The following is a 25,674-nucleotide window of genomic DNA, read 5'->3' on the forward strand; positions in this document are numbered from 1 at the left end:
TTGTGTTTAGCATAGAGTTCAGGCCAGTGAGACAGTGACTGTGTGGTATCCTATTCCTGTCCATACTGGAAGAAGCTCTTGAGTCTCATGTTGTGCAGATTAGATTGTCATATATTAAATAACAACAACCAGTATCTGCTTTCTCACTGTGTCTCCCACACACACACACACAGCGTAGGTTCATCAGTTGCATCCATTCGAATCGGAACAGCTTTAGTCCCATTTGACATTCCAGAGTGTTTTAAGACGAAAGAGAGTGGCATCAGCCACTGCTTGAAAGGGCTTTTTCCCCTGCATCTGCAAGCCTAACTGCTACCCCATTACCTCCTCCCCGAGCTCGCCCGGCCATTTCAGTGATCTCATCCTTTTGTCCCCTTTAATTTCTTGTTGTCTGAAGCTGTGGAGGTGCAGTAATTTACACCCAGACTCTTCCAGAAAGGCGGCACTGAGGGTCAGACCATGCCAGCAGCATGGAGCTTCCGGGGGTCCCAGCAGACCAGAAAGGGGGCGCATAGGTTTCTAACTCATTAATCGTACACTAGTGATAGATGCTATTATAATACATTTGGTTATAACTGTTTTGATTTTTTTTTGTCTTATAGTAACATTTGAAATTGATCTCTAAAGAGTGGATTTTTTATTGTAATTATTTAAAGCCACAGTATGTTTCAAAACATAATAAATCCTCACTCCTCTGTTCATGTATTTTGAATGCAGTCATCTGTAAATGGAAACATGCCAGTGTTTTTGCTGAAAAATAAAGATCTGATGAAAACTGCCTGGTTGAGTTTACAGTGGCACTGTTTTTCCTGGGGCTCCTGAATTGCCTGGTACAGCTACAGAAAGGATTGCATTCAGTGACGGGCTTGTGACGTGGTATTAAAGAACATACTTTGTGCTTCTGCAGAAAGTTTCTGGACAAACAAATAGTTGAGGGTCCTGTCGTTCGCATGTCTTCTGAGGTAAACTATTTTTGGAGCGTTGCTGAACAAATTTGTATTACATAATTCACTCTTAGGGTGAAATTAAGGCTCATCAGCAGCCGCGGACGTGTCTGATGTCCGAGCGGTGTTCCTGTCCCTGCCCAAGCCCGACCTCGACCTGGGCACTGATCAAGAATCAGCTGAACTGCTGACCGTGGTGCAGTCCCAGAGAGTGGCTGAAATGGGAATGCCGATACAGGGAATTTACTAACTCCTGTGAGTAGATTTCCATTCTCCGTTTTTCAGTGTCCCTGATTTCGTACGCGCACGCCTGCACTTTGACCCACCTGTATGCGTTTGCGTGTGGCGATATTGTGGAGACATCGGCTTTTCCACAACACTCTCAAAGGAGCCTCTCATCGATCGCTCATATCTGATCATGTGCAGCAACACCAGTGCCGCCTGTTAACATTGCTGGGATGGACGGGTTCTTCAAACGCCTTTAATTTATAGAGATATTCTGTCGCTTTTGTCTTAAGATACGGACAACTCCAAAACTGTTGTATGTAAATCAGAATTAGTTTTGCACGCCAGGCATATGGAAAATGGCTACTGAAACATACCGAGAACGAGCCTTTCCATGTGAGAAAATACTGCAATTTAAAAAGTTTTGACTGTTTGCCACCCGCCCACACAGATGTTTGAAGAAGGTCTCCGAGTTTGTGAACTAGATTAGACGGCATTTTTTCACATTTAACACGCCCTTGCATGAGTACGCGCTTTCGGTTGCTCCACTCCGGTGTCGATCAGTCATGCGGGGGTGGGATTTTGGGCAAGGCTGGTGTGACGCTCGGCCGTGATGCGAAAGGGTGAAGGAAAAAAAGAAGAGGAAAAAAAGCAAAAAAAAAACTTGTTTCAAGATGGCGACGGAGGACGGCTTGTTCATTGGAAAACAATAGAGACAACACAACAGAGTTTGACTGGTTTGTTGTTACTTTTTTGTTTTTCGTTCGCAAGAATTGCGGGGGTCGGAGCCGGAGGGTCCGTGTTTCTGGGCGAGGTCCCGATTATGATACTTTTTGTAAAAGCGATAATATCATTTTTTGTTACATCCGTATCATGCAAGGTAGCGCTACTCCACTCACTACGCTAGAACTAATGATCAGCTGTTCATTGTTCTAAAGTTGGTTTAAGTTTTTTTTTTTTTTAACTCGGAGAAGAGCGATAGAGAAATTCAGGATTTCCATTTCAGTAACTGGCAAAATGTTGGGGAGTTGTTTTGATGGTGTATCCAGCTGGCTGGGAGAGTCGTGTTGGTTTTAAATAGTTTGCTTGCTCTCTACAATGAGACCGGAGTTGCTAGCCTGCTATCAATATTAGCAAGCGTAGTCATTTTTCTTAAATGTGAGTTTATTTATGAAATTGGAGAAGAGAAGGTGAATTTTTTCAGAAAACCGCGTTGAAGGTGACTATACAGAATTATGTAGTTTGGTAACTTGCAAAACTCACGACTTGTTTTAGTTAGCTTGCTAACTTCCAAACTTTAAAGAAAAGTTTAGCTAGCAAGCTAAGTCATACAGCTATCTACCTAAATTGGTAGTTAGCCTCTCAATTGAAGAAGAGTTTTGTGATTGTTACATGAATTGTTTAAGTTGTTCATTGAGAATGCTGTGCACGGACAAAGTCAGATGCAGCTGAAACAATGTAAGGTTAAGTTTGATTTTTTTCTGGTCACAGTGCGCTGGATGTTCGTGAGATTTGCAGGATGGGCTATAGACCGCAGGTAGCGTTAGCAGCTCGCTAAACACGCAGCCGAGATTGGAGGATTCTTAAACCCGATCGCTTCAAACTTCCCCTGTTAAAATGCCCATCCAACCGCCGGCGCAAGTTGTTCGCTAATGTTAGGCTACACATTTTGAATGGTGTACAAAAATTGAAAATTAGTGCGGTTGCGGGTTCTTTGTAGAACTTTTACTATGCTGACATGTAATGCCGGCAGAGCAGACTGAGGAAAACGTTAATGTGGCGTGAGTTTTCCTTTGTTGCGCTTTTTTGGGAGCAGATCCGGAGAGTTGGAAATATGGAAGGAGTCAGTAGGTTTGTGTAGACGAAAGAGGGGAAAACGCCCACGGGATTAAGGCGAAACTTCGGCCTTACTGTCCGAGCGACAAAACTCCGAGCCCCGCATTTGACTGACTTTATATGCTTATTGATGATGGCGGACTTCGTCGTGCCGCGACACAGCGCGGTAATGGAGCGGCTCCGCCGGCGGATCGAGCTCTTCAGGCGGCACCACTCCAGCTGCGAGAGCCGCTACGACAACACGGCGATGGAGCGGCTGGAGATGGACCAGCAGCAGACCTTCGCGCTGCACCAGCGCTGCCTGCAGACCAAGGCCAAGCGAGCGAGCAAGCACCGGCAGCCGCAGCCGGCATCCGACCCGGCGGGGCTGAGAGGGGCAGGCACCGGGGGCGGCAGCGCCGACCCTGCGGACAGCGGAGCGGGAGAGAGCCGGAACAGCACTCTGATCGCGGTAAGTGACCTCATGCAACACCCGACGGTGTAATGAACCGGATGCGTGACGGCAAGTCATTGTAGCTGTTGGGCTTGTGTGCAATACCTAGACTCGTGGCACTTAATGGACCGCGCAGATTGTAGTAATAACCTACTTTTCGCACTTTGAACGCGCTGACGCGAGAGCCGCAGTATTCGGTAGATGGTTCGTAAAGCCGAAGTCAGCGCGTTACCTTCGGCAGGATCGACCGGAGACGCGTTTATGTCACTGTCCATATTCCAGGCTCATAATTTACGGAACTCCAGGAGTGACAGACGGTCCACACAGCGCGTGCTGGATGCCTGAAATCACGCGGGCTCTAGTTGTGTTTGCGAGACACAACAGCTGGGGGAAGTTCTGAGAGCTGATCCGGGATCAGCTAACACAACCGTCATTCCATCCCCAACGGTTTAGTGCAGAATTTCAGTCTGATCCAGGATCAGCGCACTGAACATTCCGAAGACGCTCATGTGGGAGAGCTGGTGCTCACGCTCGTGCATCCTCTTAGGTGACCAAGACCATCACAAATATTATCAGCTGTCAGGTACATGATTTTTAATCGCTAAAACTTTGCCTAATTACTCGAGCGTTTTTCTGGCGCTTTAACAATCGTAACATTCATCAAATAGTATTTCCTTGCAGCAAGTGCTAAACCAAGAACATGCTCATTTAAGCATCAATTATCATTGGATTAACATCGATTAAAATATCACATACAATCGTATTTCCACGGTATGTGTACAGTTGTGGATCTTTAGAGGATCAGATCAGTGGATTAAATCGGTAAAAAAGAACGAAGCACAGCAAAAGCAGCGTGGTTTTGGGCTCCTAATGAAGAGATTGGCTGGTAAATCCTGTATTATGGCGCGCTGAACGGTAAATTCTCTCCTGTACTCGTACAGGCTCGCATTTCCCCAAAGCCAGTGCAGTGTGTTTTGAGGACTGTAGCACAGTGGTAAGGAGCAGGACTCATAACCAAAAGGTTGCTGGTTTGATTCCCTGCTGTGGCATTGCTCCTGTACCCTTTGGCAAAGTACCTAACCCAAAATTGCTTCTGTAGAAATGGATAACATATAAAAACTGTAACCTATGTAAATTGCTCTGGTTATGAGTGTCTTCTTAATGATGATAATGTATTGTGTGGGTAACCCATATAACAACATCCATGTATTATTTATGAAAATAAAGAACACAAAGCTGTTTTGGTCTACAGAAGTAATTTGGGGCTGAGGTGATGTGTAAAATGTAAGACACTTTTTGGGTGCAGTGTGTTTGGACCGTCTGCTGTGGTGAGTGTACAGGAGACCCGGGTCTGGAAGGAGGTAGTGTGTTAGAATGTGTGAGCCGGGCAGACTCCACAGACCCGGTCAGTCTGCTGTGGATTCAGTCGGCTCGACCTTCTGCTCGGGCCTGAGTCTGAACACCAGAGCCCCATGAAACCCTGAGACAGAGCCAGGCTGAGTAAGTGGTATTGAGCGAGTTTAAGGTGGTTTTACCTGACTGCTCCTCCCATCGGTGTGGGAGGGTATGTGGGAGGGTATGTGGGAGTGAGTAGGAGCTGTTAGGGTATCGCCAGACCCGCTTTGACCAGATTCGACAGAGAGAGCCCCTAAGCCTGTTCAGGCATCCCTCAGCCAATCAGCATGGCTGGGGACTTGCACAAGTGCATTATGGGTCAGGTGTCTGCACTCTGGGAATTAATAGGATAGAAAGCAGTGCTGAGTTGTCTCCTTCCCTAAGGCCTCAGATTCACTGTAACTGAGTTTGGTCAATACAGATGGCCATTTGGGCACATTACTATAGTGCTGAGCTGGTTTACACATTGGAACTGTGTGAAAGCAGTGTTTTTGATAAGACGATGCGCAAAATGATGTGGAAAGAGTAAGAGTCAATGCAGGAGCTAAATTAGTGTCAGTGATACAGCCTGTTGCACAGAAGTCTTCCAAAGAGGATCGTACCTGAGATCAAAGAACAGATTAGTGGTCATTATATTTCACTGTTGTAACCTGAAAAAAGAAAGGAAGCCACTGTGAGCTCGCTGAAGTCAGTCCTGCTGTTGGCTGTTCACGCCATTCTTGTGAAGATTCAGTGGGACGACCTGCCGGGACTCCATGGGAATGTAAACATTCAGTCGTCAAAGATATCGTTTTCTTGAGTAGCTGTTCTTAGGTCTTACGTTGTTCACCTCATTGTTTTGGCAGTGTTGCTTTTGCTTACCAATAAAGCGCCATTGAAGTGACCACAACTGGAGAGAATTACTAATCTTCTGATTTGTCGTTATATACCGGTCGAGCAGGGCTCGTCGGCCTGGTGCAAACTCCTTTTCCTGTGTCCATTCCACTGCATGGCACTCTGCCCGGTGTAGCGCTATGTCATACATCACCACCATCCTCTGGTTCAGCACTGATCACCTGATGACCTCCTGTTTGTGAAACATGGAAGATGCTCTTATTCAGAGTGCAAAGCGAGTACCTGGTGTCTGTCACGTTAAGGCTTCCCTTCTTCGATTGTTCAGTCGTGCAAGTTAATTTTCAGCTTCAACTTCAGCAAAGCTGAAATTTCTTTGCAGCATGGTTGGGCCTCCTTTATGTAGCTTCTATAATGTAGGGTATTCGAGTGGATATTATTTGTAAGTCCTGTAGTTTCAAGCTTCCTGTAGTAGAGTACGTTTTCTGCTCTAGACATTGTTAGGTGTGTGAAACTGTGAGACTCCACGAATGTGTGTTTAAGGGCGCTGGATTCGGGCGTGTCGGGGTCGGGTCCCAGCTGTGGCACTACTCTGCCTCTGAGCTCAGGTGTTTTACCTGCAGTCCAACCTGCAGTAAAGTGCTCAGTTGGGTGGGGATCAGGGTGTCTGTGTGGCATGTGTGTGATCGTTATACATGGCCATGATGTGTTCGATCTGCTTGAGCTCATCTGGTTTTGTATCATGATACTGTTCTACAAGATACAAACTGCTGCCTCAACATCATATCCCATCTTTGGACCGCACAGTGACTGTGTTCCAGGAGGTGGAGCCTTGAGTCAGAGTGCTTATCTCACTCCCTCTCTCTCACTCCCCCCCCTCTCTCTCTCACTCACTCTCTCCCTCTCTCCCTCTCTCCCTCTCTCACTCTCACTCTCTCACTCTCTCTCCCTTTCTCTCTCCCTTTCTCTCTCCCTCTCTCTCTCTCTCCCCCACCACCACCACCACTCAAATTCAAACAAACTTGGCATGACCACCAAGATATTCAGAAAAACAATTTGCCAAAACAATTTTCACAGAAACCTGTTAAAACTCTTGAAGACAACTGTTAATCTTGAAAATTATCAACTACTAAAACAGTAAAAATATTTTTTTACTGTTTTATTGTACAGTATTGTACATTTTTTTTACAGTAAATATTGTATGTTTTTTTGCCACAACATACTGTGCTGCCAGTACAGTAAGCCACGCTGTTTCCCTCTCCCAGATGAGTCTTTAATTTCTTGTGGGAAGAGGGATAATTCAACATATTCAAATTATTTTCCCAAAGTATTTGGAATTTATTGTAATGTGGAAAATCATCCGCCTCTACGTCACTTGTATTTTTCTCTTTTCCTCTGATCCATCTTTTATGTCTGCTTTCTGTTTTATCAGGCTGTGGTCGCTCCCTCTCTCCATATCTCTCCCTCCCTCACTCTCACTCTTTCACTCAAACTCTCTCTGAAGAGGAGTCTCTGATTGGCTGGTATTGCTGCATTGTGAATAGGCTCCTCCCTCACTCTGTCTTGCCTCTGGCTGTGTGGAGTCAGCAGAAATGAGAGGAGTGTTTGCAGCCTCTCCAAATCCGGGGGCCTGAACAGCCTCCAGCGGCGATCTGCACAGACTGCAGTCACATCGAGCACCAAGCGTTTCAGCGATCGGACACAGAGTTTGGTTTTTTTTTTTTTTTTTTTTTTTTTAAACAATGACTAAGTAATTATCAGTCTTGGCTGCTGGCCCAGTTGCGGTTGGGTTGTGTATAAAAGCTTGGTTAGGTTGCGGTTGGGTTTTGATTGAAGGCCTGCGTGGTTGCAGTTGGGTTGTGTAAGATGATCACTTGTGCAGTTTGGTGCACAGCTTCCCTGATCGTCAGGTTGTTCAGACATTAGGGGGTTAATTTCAGCTCGGACCCTGCAGGCGCCCAGCGGGGCTTCAGAGAAACTGGCTGCTTCTCTGCGATGCAGCGGGAATTGGGCACGCTTTCCCTGCTCATTGAAGCCGTTCCCCGGCCCTTTGGCTGCGGGCCACCATCCATACACATGGTAATTAGACCCGGGGGGGGGGGGTCGGGGTGGAAGCTCAGCAGAAACCAGCCTTTCAGGTTCTGAGGCACTGCACTGAGTCACTCCTTTCTCTCCCGTGGGCAGATCAGGCCAGACGAGATGATCTGCACTCGCCGAGCACAAAAGAACATAGGGTGTGGAGCAGACATGATTAAACGATCAGTGTCTGCTGTGGCCATTGAGTGTGGAACAGGCCCAGTTTATCAGCCTGTTTCTGCTTAGGTTGCTGGAATCAGTGCTTAAAAAACTGTGTGTTGGTATGAGTTCGGAGGCTGAAAACGGTGATAGGAGTTTGTGCAGCTTATGGCAGCCAGGGCCACATGTATCAACGGTGCGTATGCACTAAAATCGTGCTGAGCACTTTTCTACACATAAAACAGTATTTATGAAAAGATACTTCCCGGGAAAACGTGTACCTCTGCACACGGTCTTGAGGTGGCATACGCATAAAATTTGTAATTTGCAGATTGGCGACACCAAGAGGAACTAACGTACATGCAAGTAAACGGGTCTTGATGAGTGTTATCACGCCAGGCCCGGCGCCAGGGTGAAGTGACTGAGGGGGTAGTTAAAAATGGTGAGGGGGCAAATCTTTTATATAGTGAAACAGTAGATTATTATCCTGCTATGCCTATTTCTGCATTTTTTTCATCCTGCGGGTGGTAATATAGTGGCGTTTTGACTAGATGTGAACAATTCCCTACCTTACCTTTCCCATGGGTTTGTGCGTCATGGCCATGATATGAAATAGGAATATTTGGGGCAGATTGTCAGGTCACCACCTAAAATTGGTCTGGGGGTAGGTTTAATGAAATTCATTGATTTAACCGTTCCGTGTTTATTCTGAAAGCTCTCAGGGGAAAAGTCATCCAACAACTCGCATTGAGAAGTCAGAGCAATTCCAACTTTCAGTAGTGCATATCACAATTTTTGTGCAGTGATAAGGCAAGCAACTCTCAAATAGGCGCATACGTCATTTCATTCATATCTACTGCTGACAGGCATGGCCTGTGTGCTTCCTTAGACCCACACAGGACAGAAACCAGTCAAGGCCGTGGAGCAGATGATCTGCTCTGCTCAGAAAAGATACAACATCCTTAACATTTCAGGAGAGTACACAGAGGGCTTTGTGAAGAATAACATCTTTGTGTGTAACTTTTATACATGCAGGTAGAAACAAAGAGTGCAAAATGAACACACAGAAGCACTCTCGCAGCACGCGCTGCAGTGTCCTCATGCAGAACCTGGTGTTCCAGGTGTCTGTAACATAAGGCCACGTGCCCCCTTCACATGTCTCGCATTATTATTGTAATTGTTGTGGTAACATAAACCAGAGGTTTCCACATATTTCCTCCACATGCCTAGAGTTTGGATTGTTGTCCATCAAGAAAAAAAGGTGGTCTTGATTACCCTGAACGGGTGCTCTGCCAAGACGTTCTTTTGAATGATTGCCTAAAACCACCTGAACATTATTTTCAGCATTTAACATGCAAATTAGGCAGACAGACCTGCTGAATTCTTTAAAAGAAAGTTGTCAGAGCTGAAAAAACTAGAAAGAAGATTAGCTTAGCATCAAAACAGCAGTAGGGTGGCGTTGCTTCACTCTGAAATGCATGGTTTGAGTATCTTGTCCTGCTTTCAAAACCGAACTTTAATGCAACAGAACTGAGCCGTTTGGAAATGACGTGTTGTGGAACCAAACTCTGACAGTCAGTACATACTACATAGCAGAGTGTGGTTGATGTGTGTGTGTGTGTGTGTGTGTGTGCGCAGAGCCATATTTGGCAGAGAAGTTGTTCTGTTTTGTGGGAATCCTTACCAAGCATGAATAGAGAAGGTGCCTGGCTGGCACCCTCTGTAAGGGTGAGACACTGCAATGTAGGAATACAGAGACGCATTGCAGTGGGCAAGAATATTTTAGCTAATCTGTAGCTTGCTAAATGAAGATAGAGACGAGTTTAAAGCTTCTAACTAACTAGGTAAATTTAAATCACTTTCCTTTAATGAGCAACAATGGCTGACTACACAGAGTTACTTGGACAATTTTTCTTACATGAGCTGGCTTGCAGCAGTAATGTTAGATTAGCTTGCTGCTGTACACTAGTTCATAAATTGTTCTCTCGCCACTAAACAGGCTAGTTCTGTTGGCTGAAATGCCATGAAGATAATGTTGGCTAGCTAGTTAGGTTATAGTTTAAGTTTCCTATGAAGATATGTTACTGTACTTTTCACAGGACATCTGATTCTCCAGCATCTCAGTCATGTTCAGCAGTGCAGTTACCAGTGTGAATAGTGTACCGTTCCTTTTAGGAGCCATCTCACTTGACATCTAGCAAACTTGGTTAGCGAGCTAGCTAAGATAAGCATTATGAATCTTGGCTAACATGGAAAAGGCATGTTATGTTAATTTGGAAGAGGTTTCCATATGGGTGTAAATTAGGCCTATTCATTATTTCATGGAAACGCTTTATTGAATAATGCAGTCATGTCATGCTGGATTTGCAATAATGAACGTTTTCACATCCGTGTATCATAGTTTTATGTTTTCAGGTATGTATTGTATAGTGCTGGTTGTGTAGCTGGATTTGTGTTGATGTTCATGTGTGCTTGCGTGGCTGGTTCTGTATTAACGGCCTTGTGTCGCTGTGTTGTGGTGGTTGTGTAGCTGGTTTTATACTGACTCTGGCTGTGTGTGTGTATTTTACTGATGGTTGTGTTTTCTGTGCAGTTGCCGGAGTCTGTGAAGAGGAGCCTGGAGAGCTCTGGTTCGCCCCTTGGCAGGGAGCAGCTGAACGGCTACCCCCCCTCCAAGAAGCCCTGTTTGGAGGACCCGCTGGGCGGGGCCAACGGCACAGCCAATGGCACGCTGCCACCTCTCTCACCACTGGACACTAAACATGGCGTCAGCACGGATGCCCTGGTACCCAACGGGACCCGCCCTCGGGCCTCGGACCAGAACGGTGGCGGGCTGAGCCGGATCCAGGACTCGGACCTGCGAGTGAAGGAGCTGAAGCAGGAGCCTGTGGAGGATATCCTGCCTTGCATGCTGCCCCCTGGTGGCAACATGGCGAACAGCAACCTGTTCCCCGACCTCAACCTGAACGAGCAGGAGTGGAAGGAGCTGATGGAGGAACTTAGTGGCTCTGTGGCATACGAAGACATGCAGGACATCTTTAACGATGGCTTTAACGAGGACCGCAAGGACCCCGATCCTGCTGCCCCCGCCCCCCAGGGGCCCCTAAATGCAGACCCCGTGAGCATCAAAGCGGAGTTCTCCCCCGCCTCCGCCGCCTTTGACCAGGACCTCCCATCCGGCTCTCCCCAGCTGAGACCTGTCTCCTCTGCGCCCCCCCTGTCCAGCAGCTCCCCTGTCACCACCACCGCCCCCTCCCCTGCCCTGCCCGTCCCCCAGACACCCCGGCTTCCCCAGGGCCTCCTGCCCCCGGCCGACCTGTCACCGGCCCAGCATCTGCAGCAGCTGGCTGCACGGGAGCAGCAGAGAGCGCAGCTGATGCAGTCGCAGTCTCAGCTAATGCAGTCGCAGTCAATGCAGTCGCAGTCTCGGTCGCAACTGATGCAGTCGCAGTCTCAATCGCAGCTGATGCAGTCGCAGTCTCAATCGCAGCTGATGCAGACGCAATCTCAATCGCAGCTGATGCAGACGCAGCCGCAGCCTCAGCCGCAGCTGATGCAGACGCAGCCGCAGCTGATGCAGACGCAGTCGCAGCCGCAGCTGATGCAGACGCAGTCGCAGCCGCAGCTGATGCAGACACAGTCGCAGTCGCAGCTGATGCAGACGCAGTCACAGCTGATGCAGTCGCAGGCGCAGCTGATGCAGACGCAGTCGCAGCTAATGCAGACGCAGACACAGTCACAGCTAATGCAGACGCAGTCGCAGCTAATGCAGGCGCAGTCGCAGTCGCAGCTAATGCAGACGCAGTCGCAGCTAATGCAGTCACAGTCGCAGCTAATGCAGACCCAGCCGCAGCTAATGCAGTCACAGTCGCAGCTAATGCAGACACAAGCACAGATTCAGAAGCAGCAACAGCAGCAGCAAGTTGCCAAATTCCCAACCCCCAACACACAGTCATCATGGTCACAAGCCACACCCTCCCAGAGCCCATTGGGTGGAGGCTACAGTTTAGAGAAGCCATCCAGCCCCGCCCTTTACCAGCAGGACTTCCCCAATGCCAAGCAGCTGATGATGCCCACCCCACCCAGCAAGGGTTCCCCCAAAGCAGGGGCAGGGTCGTACCTGCAGGGGGCAGGGCATTCCAACATGCTAAGCCACGCCCCGCCAAATGCGCTGAGCCAAAACGCTGCGAGCAGCCAGTCAGGCCTGCTGGACTATGCCAACACCAAGCCCCTGTCCCACTACAATGGCAGCCAGGGGCCCCGAGGGCCCCCACCCCCGCAGAACAAGGCTGCCCTGCTGTCCCTCATCCGCCAGCAGCCAATGAAGCAGAAGGCCGGCCCACCCTTTCGCCCACACCAGCCCCACCCCCAGGTGAGTCTTTACCCCGCCTTTTCACTGTCACACCTGCACTTCACCCAGGTGAGTCTTTATCCCGATTTACCCGATTACCCCGATTTAAATCGATAAATGCCATCCTTGTTAATTAATCACACGTTGTAGCTTTTGCAAGCACACAAACTACAGACAATCTGCGGTGTTTCACGAACAAAATCATTTACTCTATTTACGCGATTGGTGTCGACTATTCTGTGAATTATTTGTTTTATTGTTAATCAAGGAGGTTAAAGGGGAGCAGGTTGAAAGTAATGATAGATTTAAAGGTAGTGTTTGGGCTTCCCCTGATTCCAGCTCACCAGCCCCCACTGCTAGCTTGGTGCTAGTGGGAAAGCGGAAACGTATACAGACGTATACAGTGATGTAATGACGTGGCTCTATGGTGGCTCTCTGCCCGTGGAAAAGCAAACCGGTTCTTAGAAGGTTTGCAAGTTAAGCAAATCCGAACTGGCACTAGCGGCAGCCCAGAACTAGCATGTAGTTCGCGTTGGTGGAAAAGGGGTATCTGTCATTCCCCTCTCTGGCTTTAGGACAGCAGTGGAGGGATGGGTTTTGTTTCAGACTCTTTCCTCCGGTGGTGGTGTGTGGTGGAGGAGCTGCCAGGTGTTGCTGGACAGTTGGACTCAGATCTGCAGAGCAGATTCATTTTTTTCCCCCCTCTTAAGTTTGGCCAAGTCCCCTTCACTGGAACAATGTGTGTGTGTGCGCGTGTGCGTGTGTGTGCTGGGAGGGGGTGGAAGCCGCTGGTTGCTAGGGAGCTTGTGGGGGGGGGGGGGGGGTGTTATGCATGCGGGAGCGGACAGCGGGGTGAGGGGGGTGGGGGGTTAATGGTGACAAAGCTGTCTTTCATGCAGTTCCCCACCCCCCCATCCCCAGGGTATTTTTGGATCCTCTGTCCTGCTTGTTTTTAGTTTAAATATAGCAGCCCTGTCCCACTTGTGTTCTCTCGCGAGATGTTTTCAGAGAATGCTTTGTTTCCTGCCAGAGTGTGCAAGGCGTTCAGGGCCTCTCCTGTCACAGGCTGCTCTGGAACCCTGTCTCAGGGCGTGGCATGCACTGTGACTGCATCATTCATTTTCTCACTTGTGGGTAACAGACCCAGACTCTCATCTTTCTGCTCAATCCCTGTGAGCTTGCAGGGCAAACTGCTTTTTTTCTCTGCAGACTCATCAGTGCAGTTATGAGTCATGTTTTTCCTTCAGATCTTCAGAAATTCACTCATCAGTTTGTATTTGAGGCCGAACAGATCTACGGCGAAGCAGTTATTCACATCTGAAAGTTCAGTTTCAAATTATCTGTTGCATAGTCAGTGGTGGGAGATGAAGCCATTTTAGACACAATCCGCATCTTCAGGCTTTGAATTTCATTTCCCATAAGTACCTCAGAGAAACATTTTGCACTATTGTGTCTGATTAGCTGGAGGCTGGCAAGAATGGCTTTTTTTTTTCAGTGGTGCACCCCCCAGTGGCACAGAGTTGAATGACCCTTTGGTTTCCCTCCAGCAGGAGCAGAATGCTTATCCAGGTGGCCCCCACATCCCAGGACCCTCAGCAGCCATGGCAACCCAGCAGCCCGGAAATGCCATGGCAGGAAACCATGGCAACGCAGCGTACCTGAGTGGCCAGGCGGCCGCGCTGAAGCAGCAGCAGATGCAGTTCCTCCTGGGCCAGAGGCAGCACATGATGGCCGAACAGGTCAGGGGTCCGGGGTTGCACAGTAACACTGCTGGAAACAATCTAAGCTCCCCTCAGCTAATTATTTATCTCACAGTAAAGAGTAAGGTTGTGTTTGTGAAAGAGGTCTGCTCTGGGCTGTCTCAGAAAGGGCTTCCCGGGGAAATCTGTTGGGTGTGGTGTGTAACATGTCAGACTTTGACACAGTTCCTAGGGCGCCCCCTAGGTGGTGCTATAGTTTCATGAAAATGAAGCACACGGTGATGTGAGGGTGAGAGGGGTGAGGCATTTCATTGTCAGGGACACGTTTTTAGCAGTTTTTGCCCTCAGCTACTGATCCTAGATTACACTGACAGTTTTACATAAAGTGGTTGAGTGTGTGTGTGTGCGCGCGTGTGTGTATGTTGAGGGGTATACTTACACTGTGTGTGTGTGCGTGCGCGCGCAGGAGAAGCAGCGGCAGCAGCAGGAGCAGCAGTTGAAGAGGCACCTGACCCGACCCCCCCCTCAGTACCAGGACCAGCAGAACTCCCAGAACCCCTTTCAGCAGCCGCAGCAGCCCCAGGTTAACCAGTTCACAGGTACAGAGGCATCTGTTGCACCTTCCCCATGCCGTTACACACGCCTGCTACACTACCACACCTCTCTACCCTCTGTACCTTCCCATTTCACCATTGCACCCCCTTCATGTCCTGCTGTACCCCTGCTGTACCTGCTGTGAGGGGGGGGCCCACAGGAGGCATTGCTCAGGTGACTGTTTCACCTGAACACTGCTGTCTGTCAGCGGGCCTCATCTCACTCACTCCTTTATTTGTTGCCACCAATGCCGCCTTGTATGCAAATGAGCTCCAGTCATTTGAATGGCCAAACAGAGGCGGCAGTGTGAGTGATAGACTCCAGACTGCACTCACCCCTCCCCCAAAACCCCCCACCCCCCGCACTCCCCCCGCAGAGCACAGAGGAGCTCTTGTGTTCATGAATTCTTGGTAATGATCTCATATTCATTACCTTTATATTAGGTGCACTCTGTGTCCCTCTGGTGTTTTTACCATATTAAACTCCATAACACTGTGATGTTTTCACTGTCTGTGCGTTGGGGTGGTCTGGTTTGTTGGGGAAGCTGGACTGTGTTTCCAGCCAGTCTCACTCTTGCATGAGAAGCATGGCTGATTTTTCTGTCTCTGAAATAGCGGTGCTGGGGGGTCTTGAGTAATGAAATTGCTGTGATTGGCTGTCTCACTGGGCCCCTCCTCTCTGTGCTGCTGTGATTGGCTGTCTCACTGGGCCCCTCCTCTCTCTGCTGTAGGTTCCTCCCCGTCTCTGGCGACGGTGGGGATGTCCTGCGGTCCTGCCACAGGGGGGCAGCGCATGTTCCCGCAGACGCAGGGCATGATGGGAATAGGAGTGGGACAGAATGGAGGCCCTGCCTCTGCACCTCCCCCTGCTGTCAGTCAGGCGGAGATGGTCTCCTATAGCAACATGCCCCTCCTCCCCGCAGGCCAGGCGCAGCACCAGCCCGGCGGCACGGTGCCGGCCGCTTACCGGCAGAACCAGAACCTGCTGGCCCAGCAGCAGCAGCACCACAAGGCCCAGCCCAGCCCAGCACTGCTGAACCCGCAGCAGCAGCTCGCCCGAATGCCCAACGCAATGGCGGGCACCATGCCCAACCCGCTCCCCAACGCCATGCCCGGCTCTGTGCCCCTGCAAGGTCAGGCCTGGCAGCAGCAGCAGGCCATGGGTGCCCCAGGGGCTGCTGGGAGTGGGGGCATGCAGGCCTTCAGTAACCCCGCCTTCCACAATCAGCCCCGCCTCCCAAAGCTTCCTGGCACCGCCCCCTTCCCCCCGGCAGGCCGGCCCCTCAATGCCATGAACTCCGCCCAGATGATGGCCTCGCTGCCACAGCAACGGACTAACCCCGCCCTCGCCCCCCAGCAACATGCCCAGACGCTGGCCCCTCCCCCCCAGCAGCAGAGTCAGCAGGTCTTACCTGGTGTGAACCTGCCTGACCTGGGCACCTATGGTCAGCCACAGAGCAGCCAGGTGGCCAACCGTGCCAACCTGCAGTGTAACCAGGGCTACCCCGTCAATAGGACAACCAATCAGGAGATGCCATTTGGTTATAACACCCAATCAGGGAACAGTTTACCAAGCTTTCCTGGGGAGAGCGACCTCATGGACACACTGCTGAAGAACCAGACCACGCAGGACTGGATGGACGATCTGGACGAGCTGCTGGCCAATCATCAATGAGTGCATCAAGTTACCAGCCAATCACAGATGATGTGTCGGGGGCTCACTGACCAGTCACTGTCCAGTGCTGCCTGGCCACTGGCCAGAGGGCATTAGGACGGACAGGACATCTGTTTCGTTAGTAACATTAGGACCAAACCCTTGCAGTGGGGAGAGTGCTCACTGGACTGAGAGTGTAAAGACTCTGCTGCTGAAGATGTGGCTGAGTTTGAAACCACTGATTCTCATCACAGCGGAGGGATGAACAGTCACTGTGTCTGCCTCAGCCCGGCTCTCAGGCTCAGAAAAACAGACCAGCTTTTCAGTGTCAGTGTGTTCACAGGGGTCAGGGTGCACAGCTCAGGATGTGGCCAAGGATCAGTCAGTATTAATAACACCGTGTCTTTCTGATTGGGGGAGTGGGTGTTTCCTGTAGATTTAGTGCAGCCCAGGGGGACCTGCAGCGGTAGCTTTGCCACAGGACCAGGGTTCTGTCTCAGCCCAGATCCAGTGCCGTTGCCAGGGCAACACTCAGCAGGTCCAGAAGGCGTTTGCCGTGTGTCACCAGACTGAATGATGACAGTCCCTTGGCCCCTCTTCCTCCTCACAGACAGAGTGGCCAGTGGGGGTTTAGGGGGAGGGCTCTGATTGGTGCATAAAGCTCCCCCCCGTCACGCCCTTTGAGACCCTGTGGTCCTGAAGTGACACCTGAGTTGTTCATCCTTGTGTGTCAGGGCTCCTTCTGTGTTTATATATAAATATTCTGTTTTTGTATGTATGCATTTCATATTGTTAAGGAGGAAATAGATCTTATTTTTATATGTACAGCTGAATTTTTTTAATGTATTTTATATGTTTTAATAGAGGTCTGTGTAAAACAGAGGAAGTGTTATGTAAATATAGTTATTTAGAAATGACTTGTTTGGGCTGCTGTTCTGAGGCCTGTGTGTCTGTCTGCATGTGTGTGTGTGTGTGTGTGTGTGTGTGTGCATGCTTGCGTGTGCGCGTATGTATGTCTGGCAGGTCTGATCGGGGACTCAACCCCTGGGAGTGTGTGTGTCTGTGTGTGTGTTTCACTGCCTGTTTGTGTGTGTCTCTGTGTGTCTGTCTGTCTCTCTGTCTGTCTGCCTGTGTGTGGGTGAGCTCAATCACACTGAAAGTGTCTAATTGTGAGAAATGAGTCTACCTGGAAGTGAGTGGCGAGGACTGATAAGAGATGCTGATCAACAGACACTGATAAACTGATGCTACTTGAAGGAAGTGCAAGTGATACAAGCAGAGCACAAATTTAGCAGTTTTTATTTACTCGCGTATGTAACGGGTTTGTTAATGTAGTGACCTATCCCCTGAGGAAAACCTTACTGTAGAGGATGCCTGACCTGGGGACCTAGCAGCCAATAATAAATATCATAAAATTCCCCAAGTGAATGCCATCATTAGGCCTGCTGTGGATGTAAAGTAGGGACGAGTTCAGACATTCGCTGCTAAAGCCGGTGTTTCTCAGACCTGTAGAGTGCAGGTTTAGGTGTGATGGTCCCCATGTGCTCAGGCTTCCAAAAGCAAAGCATCGGGTTTTGTATTACTATAATTAACAACTCTGTCAATTATAAATAAGTGATAAATCAACAGAAGATCGGTGGCTTCAGCATATCTCCAAAAACAGAAACACGGTAATGGCAGAATACCTACTTTTAGCCCTTCAGACACATGCCGTCTCGGTCTGTCTCTAATATTTCTGTTTAGGACCTGATCTTAAAGAATTTCAGTTGCAGTGTTGGGTTTTTGTAAGGTGTGAAGTGTGGGAAGGCAAGTGGGCCCTGTATATTCCATTCATTGAGCAGGATTAGAAGACGATTGAAGGGTTTTGGGCAGATTTTGGTCCTCTGTGTGCTGTTGCCTGTGGGGCACGATACCGGAGTGCTGAGGTCAGCTGGAGCTGGGTAGTGTTCCCACCCCCTCTCTCCATCCCTGTCCCTGAAATTCAAATATTTTTGGTTTGCATGACAAGAATCCTGTGTTGGTAAGCCATGTATACGTAGATGAAAGATAACAATAATATATGAAGAAAGGTGCTTACCGCCAACCCACGCTGAAGGAAAGTGACAAGCAAACTAACAAACCTCAAACCCTGCATTCTTTGGAACCCGATGTTATTGGCGTTTAAAGAGTACGAGTAGCTGGAACTGTACTTCAGACCCAAATAGGACCTGCTAGAGGTTTGCTCCTGAAATGTGACAAAATTATACAAGAGTACTACTGATCTCCTAAAAAAAAGCTAAATAATTATTGAAATGGAAAATAATGGATAAGGAAAATAATGTAATGAAGAATAGAAAATATAAGGTATATGCAGTAGTAGATGAAGTAATGGAAGCGCCAAATGAAAAAGGACTTCTACTTTTGAGCAAGTAAATCACAATTAAAAAGGATGCGTTTCATGTAAGTGCCGATAACTGCCGATATATTCCTGCAATAAATACTGTGTAATATGTGTTTCCAAAACAACACAAGAGATCCAACAGATTTTAAGAGTTCAGATAGGTGGTGTCTGAATTGCAGGTGTGTCAGTCACAGAAACAGCAAAATTTAATGTGTTAAGGGGCACAGTGTCAAATCATGACAGCATCTACCAAATAAGGAAAACCCGCCTCAGGAAATAGGAATGGTGCTCACAGGTCAAAGCTCACCTACCTGGACAGACTGACATTCGGCAGTATAACTGGTAAAAATAACGAAATGACCGCAGATCTGAATCTGAATAAATCAGTATATTGTGAGCTTCAGAGTTGATATTTATGGCAGCTCTACCATTCAGAAACTGAATGGTAACAATGCATAACCTATTGTAACAAACACAAAACCCGAACTTAAGAACAGTGGAAGAAAGTAAGATGGTCGAATGAGTTGTCTTTTACTCTTCTTTCATCTGCATAGGTTTTTTATCTGAAGAAGGTCAAAGGAAGCTTTCAGCTCGCATTGCCCGTTCTCTCCTCTTAAGCATGGTGGTGGATCAGTTACAGTAAAGACAGCTGTTTTGTGGGAGTCACCGGATCCGATTATTACTCTGCAGGGTAGAACTGGTGCCGAGGAGTTCGAATCCGTTACTGAACCAGGTGCACATTCCAGCTGCATTCCAAGATAGCCCCTTGCCTTACCAGAAAAGCTTCAGTCTAACTCCTTATTAATGAATATTCTTGTATTGCTTAATGTTTCCGTTATTTTGTCTACCCCTTGTGCATTGTTAAAGTTAGTGAGCAGATGCTGCCCACTGTTCCTGAGCCTGTGGCACTGAGATACTCTGCTGCCAGCGCAGTGAGGTGCAGTGTCTCCCAGAATAACGTGTAAATTGTCATCATTTAATGTCTTAAATGTGGGGAGGGATAAATCAAAATATTCAGGTTGTTTTTCCTAATTATTTGGAAATCGTTGTATTGTAGGAGAAAATGCATCTCTGTCTACTTCGCCTGTCTCACAGTGACCATAGCTTTCTTGTTTTGGTAGCCATTTTTTCTTGCTTTAGCCTGTCTGTCCAGGTGGCAGTCCTTGTGCCTGTGCTTGGTCAGCATGTGCCTCTCTGTAGTCAGTCTCTGCAGTCAGTCTCTCTGCAGTCAGTCTCTCTGCAGTCAGTCTCTCTGCAGTCAGTCTCTCAGTGCTGTCTCTCTGCAGTCAGTCTCTCTGCAGTCAGTCTCTCAGTGCTGTCTCTCTGTAGTCAGTCTCTCTGCAGTCAGTCTCTCTGTGCTGTCTCTCTGCAGTCAGTCTCTCTGCAGTCAGTCTCTCAGTGCTGTCTCTCTGCAGTCAGTCTCTCAGTGCTGTCTCTCTGTAGTCAGTCTCTCTGCAGTCAGTCTCTCTGTAGTCAGTCTCCCTGTCTCTGACGTCCTCAGTGTCCCTGAACACCTGGCTGTCTGCTGCTTCCCCTCTCATTCCCCACACTCAGAGCTCCGCTGATGTCATTGTGTCCTGAACCATGTGACAAATGCTTCTCCACTTGCAGAAGCATGGAGCCACATTATGAAGCTCCAGCCGCCACACCGCCTTTAGCTTTTCAGGAAGATGGAGTGCTATCTTGGCTGGATGTGAGCCGCTGAACCATGAGGTGATGTCCTTTCACTGTTATCTGCAGGTCCCTCATTTCATGATGCAGGACACCGCTTCCCCAGGCTTGGGTTTGCATGTTTTTGCCAGTAACATCTACACTTGATCTGACCTGACTATCTGGCAGAGACTACGTCACTTCTGCTCAGAACGTCATGCGCTTGTAGACTGACCTGCGATAGATCGTCACGAGCCTTACGTCTGGGGAAGAAAGGAAAGATGTGAGCCACACTCTACCGAGGGCATCGCAGCGCATTTCTTTCACTTTAACATCGACAGATATGCAGAATCCTGTTTTGATTGCAGAATGTTAGTTTTTTTAATCATACAGTTATGTGGATACAACACTCCCAGCCCCGTATGAAAGATTGAGCGGAAGCTTAGTGTCGTTTTTTTCAAGGAGCTGTATTGTTGAAGGACGAAGGGATGTTTGCGATTGAGCGCCCCCTGCGTTCGCACATGTGTTCGTACAGAAGTTGAAGAGCCGCAGGTACCGGCCGCTGCTTCAGTGTGTGAGGACGCGGTGCCGCCAGGTAGGTCGGCTGCACGTCGCGAGTGAAAAACTGCGAATTGTGAATCCACGCAATGCTGGACGACGTAGTTTGCGTGGCAGCGGTCACAGTCCTGGGAGTTCTAGAGCAAGGTAAGAAGTTCCTAAGAAATGTGAACACATTTTATATTTAATTGACTTAGAGACGTGGTTTCACTTCAGTCGCGACACAGGCACAGATATTTTTCGATGAATGTTCACAAGATTTTTACTTTTTCAAATTTTCGGGTATCTCGCTCAGCACTTGTTTCTTGTCCTTAGAGTTGACGCATATATTCTCTTACACTAATGGAAACCACGTCGGAAATTTATAGTGGGATTAATTATCATCGGTTCAAAAGGTATTTAACAAGCTGGTTCATGACTTTGGTACTGAAATCTGGAAACGGGACAATTTGGCACGTTTACATTTTTAATATCGATATTGTATAAATTGAGCCGCCATCAAATTGTCCAGTTTACATGTTTCAAATAAAATAGTCATAAAATGCGTGTTTAAGCATGTTTGTCTACCGACGCAGATAAACGTTTACGAAAAAAACTTAATTCATACAATCCAGGACCCACCTGGACAGAGGCAAACTGACGGTTCTATCGCGACACTAAGTATTTAAGTATTGCAGTTGTTGCTAATGAACACATACCCTTCCTCTCACAAACACACGTTCCTCCATATATACTGATAGAAACTAGCCCACTTTTACGCTCAAATTTAATGCTGGCGAAAACCACAGAAGACGGGAAATTCAAATGACCTTTGCATTAAACTCGGGCTCTGCGCTGATGAGGCTTTATCACACTGGTTTGATACGTACTGTGATACTGTCGCTACATTTGGCTGCTTCACACAGCGTGCGCAGATTGCTGAAGACTCAGACAGCAAAATATCCCCAGTGGAATAAAGGACATAACCATGTTAGTATTTGGTAGCTTAGACGTTAGCTGCTATGTAAAATGATCGGGTTTAACTGAATAATGGCTGGGGCTGTTGATTTATTAAAATGTATTAGTTTAACAGAAAATGCTATCGGTTAACGAATTTAAAAAAAGTTGCAGTGCACTCATTGCCTCTAATCCTTCAATTTAAGATCGGTTGTATTGTTGGTTGGCCACATCTTGGCATATCTTGGTTGAACTTGATACTGCACGGCCTCAGGCTTGCTGTACGAACACCATTAAATCCAGGAGAGAGTAAAAGTAACATTTCAGTCATTTTTTTTAAAAAAAATCTACACAGGTCAAATCATTTGAAATTTTAAGCGCAAACTGTTCAGTAGCCTGCATTGTTTGGTATTTGAGAGCAAAGTTTGCACTGATGAAAATTCTAATCTAATCTAAAACAACGTGGCTACAATTTGTTGCTCATGAAGGTCAGAGTTGGTGAGTAACATTTCAGCAGAAATTGTGAGGAAATGTTTGAGATATTTAATGTTGAATTTCACCAGTTTGCACTGAAAGCTGGCATAAAATGAAACAGTAGTACTGTAATACTACTGTTGTGCTGTAACGTTTCACCCATCAATGTTTGGTTTCACACAGGTGAAGGACTCTCCTTCACAGACTACAGTTGATTTTTATTTTAATAATTAAACAAACTGCTCTTATTTTGCGCTGTGTGTGTGGCTGAGAGTGCTGTTTGTATGAGAGAGAATTGTGTGTGTGTGTGTGTGTGTGTGTGTGTGTGTGTGTGTGTGTGTGAGAGAGAGATTGCCACCTGTGTGAGAATATGTTCCTTTGGTCTGACAGCAGTGTGTGTGTGTGTGTGTGTGTGTGTGTGTGTGTGTGTGTTTGTTTTCTCTTCCCCCAGCTTACTTCTCCCTGCAGGTGATCTACGCCAGGCGCAAGTACTCTGTCTCCCCCCCATGTACCAACGGGCCCCCCGAGTTTGAGAGAGTTTTCAGAGCCCAGTGAGTGTCTTACACACACTACACACACAGTAAACACAATACACACAATACTGACACAGACACACACCCATACTGTATACAGACACACACTGGCACACACATACACTCAAATACTCATGCATATTTTGTATGCATGTATACATATTATGTCTGTGTATGAATTTCATTATTACATTATTTATTATTGATATAGATAATATCATTATTAATTCTTACATTTTTGGCAGTTGACCTGATCCAAGATGACCTGTAGTGCTTACATCCTGCATATTGTCTAGTTTTCCACCTGGATTCTGACTGATCCTGGAGCAGATTAGGTTAAGCACCTTGCTCAACAGTATGATGAGGATGTCACCTAGGATTTGATCCTATAACCTCCTGGACCACCATGTTATACTACCATCCGGTCCTCACTGCCACTGCTGATTCCGCAGATGTCATTGTCTGTTTCACGGCTGGCGTGTGTGCTTTCTTTACCAGGGCAAACTGCTCCGAGTACTTTCCCATCTTCATCACCATCCTCTGGGTGTCTGGCCTGTTCTTCAGCCCAGGTGAAAGTCAGTATAGTCAATACGATGATGTCCCCTGCTTTATCTCCACCACCAGCAGTCAGGAGTCAGAATGAGCTCAGGCCTCTTCTCTGTCTGCAGTGCAGTTGGTCTGGGCTCAGGCTGGAAACAGGAGTAACAGAAAATGCTGTGCTTTATCTAGAAAACATTTCAGACAACTGGTAAACAGTGGTGGCGTAAATCAGACAGAAACCCCACATACTGGTCATACCCTGTGCTTTCAGCTATTTCCTGTTTGAGCTCTGGTGGAGTTTTTTTCAGCTACTTGCGTCCTCATTTAATTTGTGAAAGTGTTTCAGTTGTTGACCTCAGAGACGCTGCTCTCTGTGTTAGGTTGTGGTGAAAGGAGAAGTTCCTGTCGAATTTGAGGGCATGCTTTGAGCTGCTCTGTGATGTTCTTGGGAGCAGGGCTAATCAAAACATTGTTTTTCTCTGGTTGCTCTCAGCTGCCGCCTCCATTTGTGGGCTCCTCTACCTGTACGGGCGCTACCTGTACTTCCAGGGATACTCTGCATCAGCACATGGCAGGTAGGGGGTGCTATTGAGCATGCTGTCAATGCAGAACATCAGCATGAAGCTGGAAACTCACCATAGTGACCTTTGACCTCACTTTATCTCCTCATATCGCCCCACAGCAGAGTGCCTCAGGGAGAGCCGCTTTCCTGTAAAGCACTAAATCATAACGCACCAGTCGAATTAACCATGTGGTGTTTGCAGTTTTGGTGCTCCTTGACCTTCCTGACAGCAGCAGTGGCAACAGGAAGGGCTTATGCCTTTGGTGATGGCAAAGGGTGGCATTTCTTTCAGCAGTGATTTGTTTGGGAATGTCCTTGGCGAGGCTATTTTGAACTCCATGAATACAACTGACATTAAAAATCCCTCAAATCAATTATTTGAAGTGATGGGTTTCTGGCCGGGCGGAAAGTTGGGGAGGGCTCTATCAGGACTCTGTCAGGCAGAACTCTGCACCGACTGGCTGCACGTATGAATTCACACCCTTTGTTGTATTTATATACACAACCCACCACAAGCTCAGGGAAATAAGAGCTGACACAAACACATGCCGTAATGGCTGTTTTTATTATTCTACTCAGAGTAATATGCATGTGCAAAACCTTTAATCACAATAGAAGTTATCATGTAACATTACTGCAGACAAATATGCTAGAAGCAGCTAACCTACATGAGTAATGTTAGCCTGTGTATCTCTCTTTCTCTCCCTCCCTCTCTCTCTCTCTCTCTCCCTCTCTGTCTTTCTCTCTCTCTCTCTCTCTCTCTGCCTCTCTCTGCCCCCCCCCCCCAGGTTGGCTCCGCTCTATTTCAGTGCAAAAGTTCTCTGGCTGCTGATTGGTCTGTCTGCTCTCGGGGTTCTGAACTCCATGAGTCAGCTGTACCTGGGGCTGGACATCCTGCAGCAGCTGAGTGGCCTCTTCTTTGACTGAGGGAGAGCGGTGCGCAGCTCCACGGCTCCTTCCCCAAGTCCCGAGGCCTCGAACAACCCCTTCCCGGCCAGGTCAAATACACGGCAGGAAAATGTTTTTGTGAGGGTGTGCTGCTCCAGGATCACCTCCTCCCCTTTCCCTCTAAATTCCAGCACTCCAGCTGTCTCCATGCTCTCTGTGCTTTGAACACTGCCAGAAGGACAATGCAAATGCAGCCAGCTTTTTAGCAACACAGCATTGTCTGTTTGTGTGTGAATTTGCATATTTAAATATATTTACATGTCTAAATATGGGCTAACGTTAACATGGATAAACCATAAATAAGATGAAAGTGGATATTGTTTGCATCACCTTTTGATGGAGTGAGTTCTGCCTGGGTGATGGCCTGCACTGGTGGTGTTTGTAGATTTCATTGTAAAGAGCAGGTAGAGCAGGCTGATGTGTGAAAGGGCTCTGAGGTGCTGCCAATGCTGGAATGTAATACTGTATTTCACAGAAAGGCCAGTGCTTTGGTGCACCGTGCAGAGACGGATTCCGAAAATGCATGCCTTTATTTCACTTTGAAACAGATTTGTACATGAGGGGCAAATGTTATTTTTGCAAACTACAATATGCATTTTTCCAGCACAATTTTATATGCATTAGAGGATAAATGATGAATTCGAATAAATCTGTTTTGATCTTTGGTATTGAAAATTTTGCAGGAACGATTTTGTGTGCATGCGTGCATGCCTGCATTTGCGTGTGTGTGCGTGCGTGCGTGCGTGCGTGTGTGTGTGTGTGTGTGAGGTATAGCTGTTGTACTATTGTAAAATAAATATTTTAAGCTGTGTAGCTCTTTTGTTGCTCTGGATAAGATTATCTACTGAGCAAATGTGTGAGCGTGCACAGTTGTGTGTGTAAGTACATGTAGCAGA

At 47.7% G+C, this 25,674-nt stretch overlaps 2 protein-coding genes across 2 annotated transcripts; both read left to right on the forward strand.

Moving 5' to 3' along the window:
• The first annotated feature begins 2,506 nt into the window (after positions 1–2,506).
• maml1 (mastermind-like transcriptional coactivator 1) lies at positions 2,507–16,890 on the forward strand. Its single transcript, XM_036548238.1, has 6 exons — positions 2,507–3,456; positions 10,493–11,248; positions 11,741–12,271; positions 13,798–13,989; positions 14,417–14,549; positions 15,275–16,890. Exons 1-6 carry the CDS (start codon positions 3,136–3,138, stop codon positions 16,216–16,218), a joined length of 2,877 nt encoding a protein of 958 aa, XP_036404131.1. The 5' UTR covers positions 2,507–3,135; the 3' UTR covers positions 16,219–16,890.
• Positions 16,891–20,811: 3,921 nt separating this feature from the next.
• ltc4s (leukotriene C4 synthase) lies at positions 20,812–24,966 on the forward strand. The gene is made up of 5 exons (XM_036547513.1): positions 20,812–20,932; positions 22,647–22,746; positions 23,227–23,297; positions 23,762–23,843; positions 24,619–24,966. The coding sequence occupies exons 1-5, from the start codon at positions 20,875–20,877 to the stop codon at positions 24,755–24,757; spliced, it is 450 nt and encodes a 149-aa protein (XP_036403406.1). The 5' UTR covers positions 20,812–20,874; the 3' UTR covers positions 24,758–24,966.
• Positions 24,967–25,674: the final 708 nt, after the last annotated feature.

This window comes from Megalops cyprinoides, chromosome 16 (genome assembly GCF_013368585.1).
Source record: "Megalops cyprinoides isolate fMegCyp1 chromosome 16, fMegCyp1.pri, whole genome shotgun sequence".
In the NCBI taxonomy this organism is placed as follows: Eukaryota; Metazoa; Chordata; class Actinopteri; order Elopiformes; family Megalopidae; genus Megalops; species Megalops cyprinoides.

Coding starts and splice junctions, on each gene's coding strand:
- ltc4s (XM_036547513.1), top strand. CDS start 20,875: ATGCTGGACGACGTAGTTTGCGTGGCAGCGGTCACAGTCCTGGGAGTT. Junction 23,298..23,761: donor TGGCCTGTTCTTCAGCCCAG/GTGAAAGTCAGT, acceptor GGTTGCTCTCAG/CTGCCGCCTCCATTTGTGGG. Junction 23,844..24,618: donor TCTGCATCAGCACATGGCAG/GTAGGGGGTGCT, acceptor CCCCCCCCCCAG/GTTGGCTCCGCTCTATTTCA.
- maml1 (XM_036548238.1), top strand. CDS start 3,136: ATGATGGCGGACTTCGTCGTGCCGCGACACAGCGCGGTAATGGAGCGG. Junction 3,457..10,492: donor GGAACAGCACTCTGATCGCG/GTAAGTGACCTC, acceptor TTTTCTGTGCAG/TTGCCGGAGTCTGTGAAGAG. Junction 12,272..13,797: donor CACACCAGCCCCACCCCCAG/GTGAGTCTTTAC, acceptor GTTTCCCTCCAG/CAGGAGCAGAATGCTTATCC.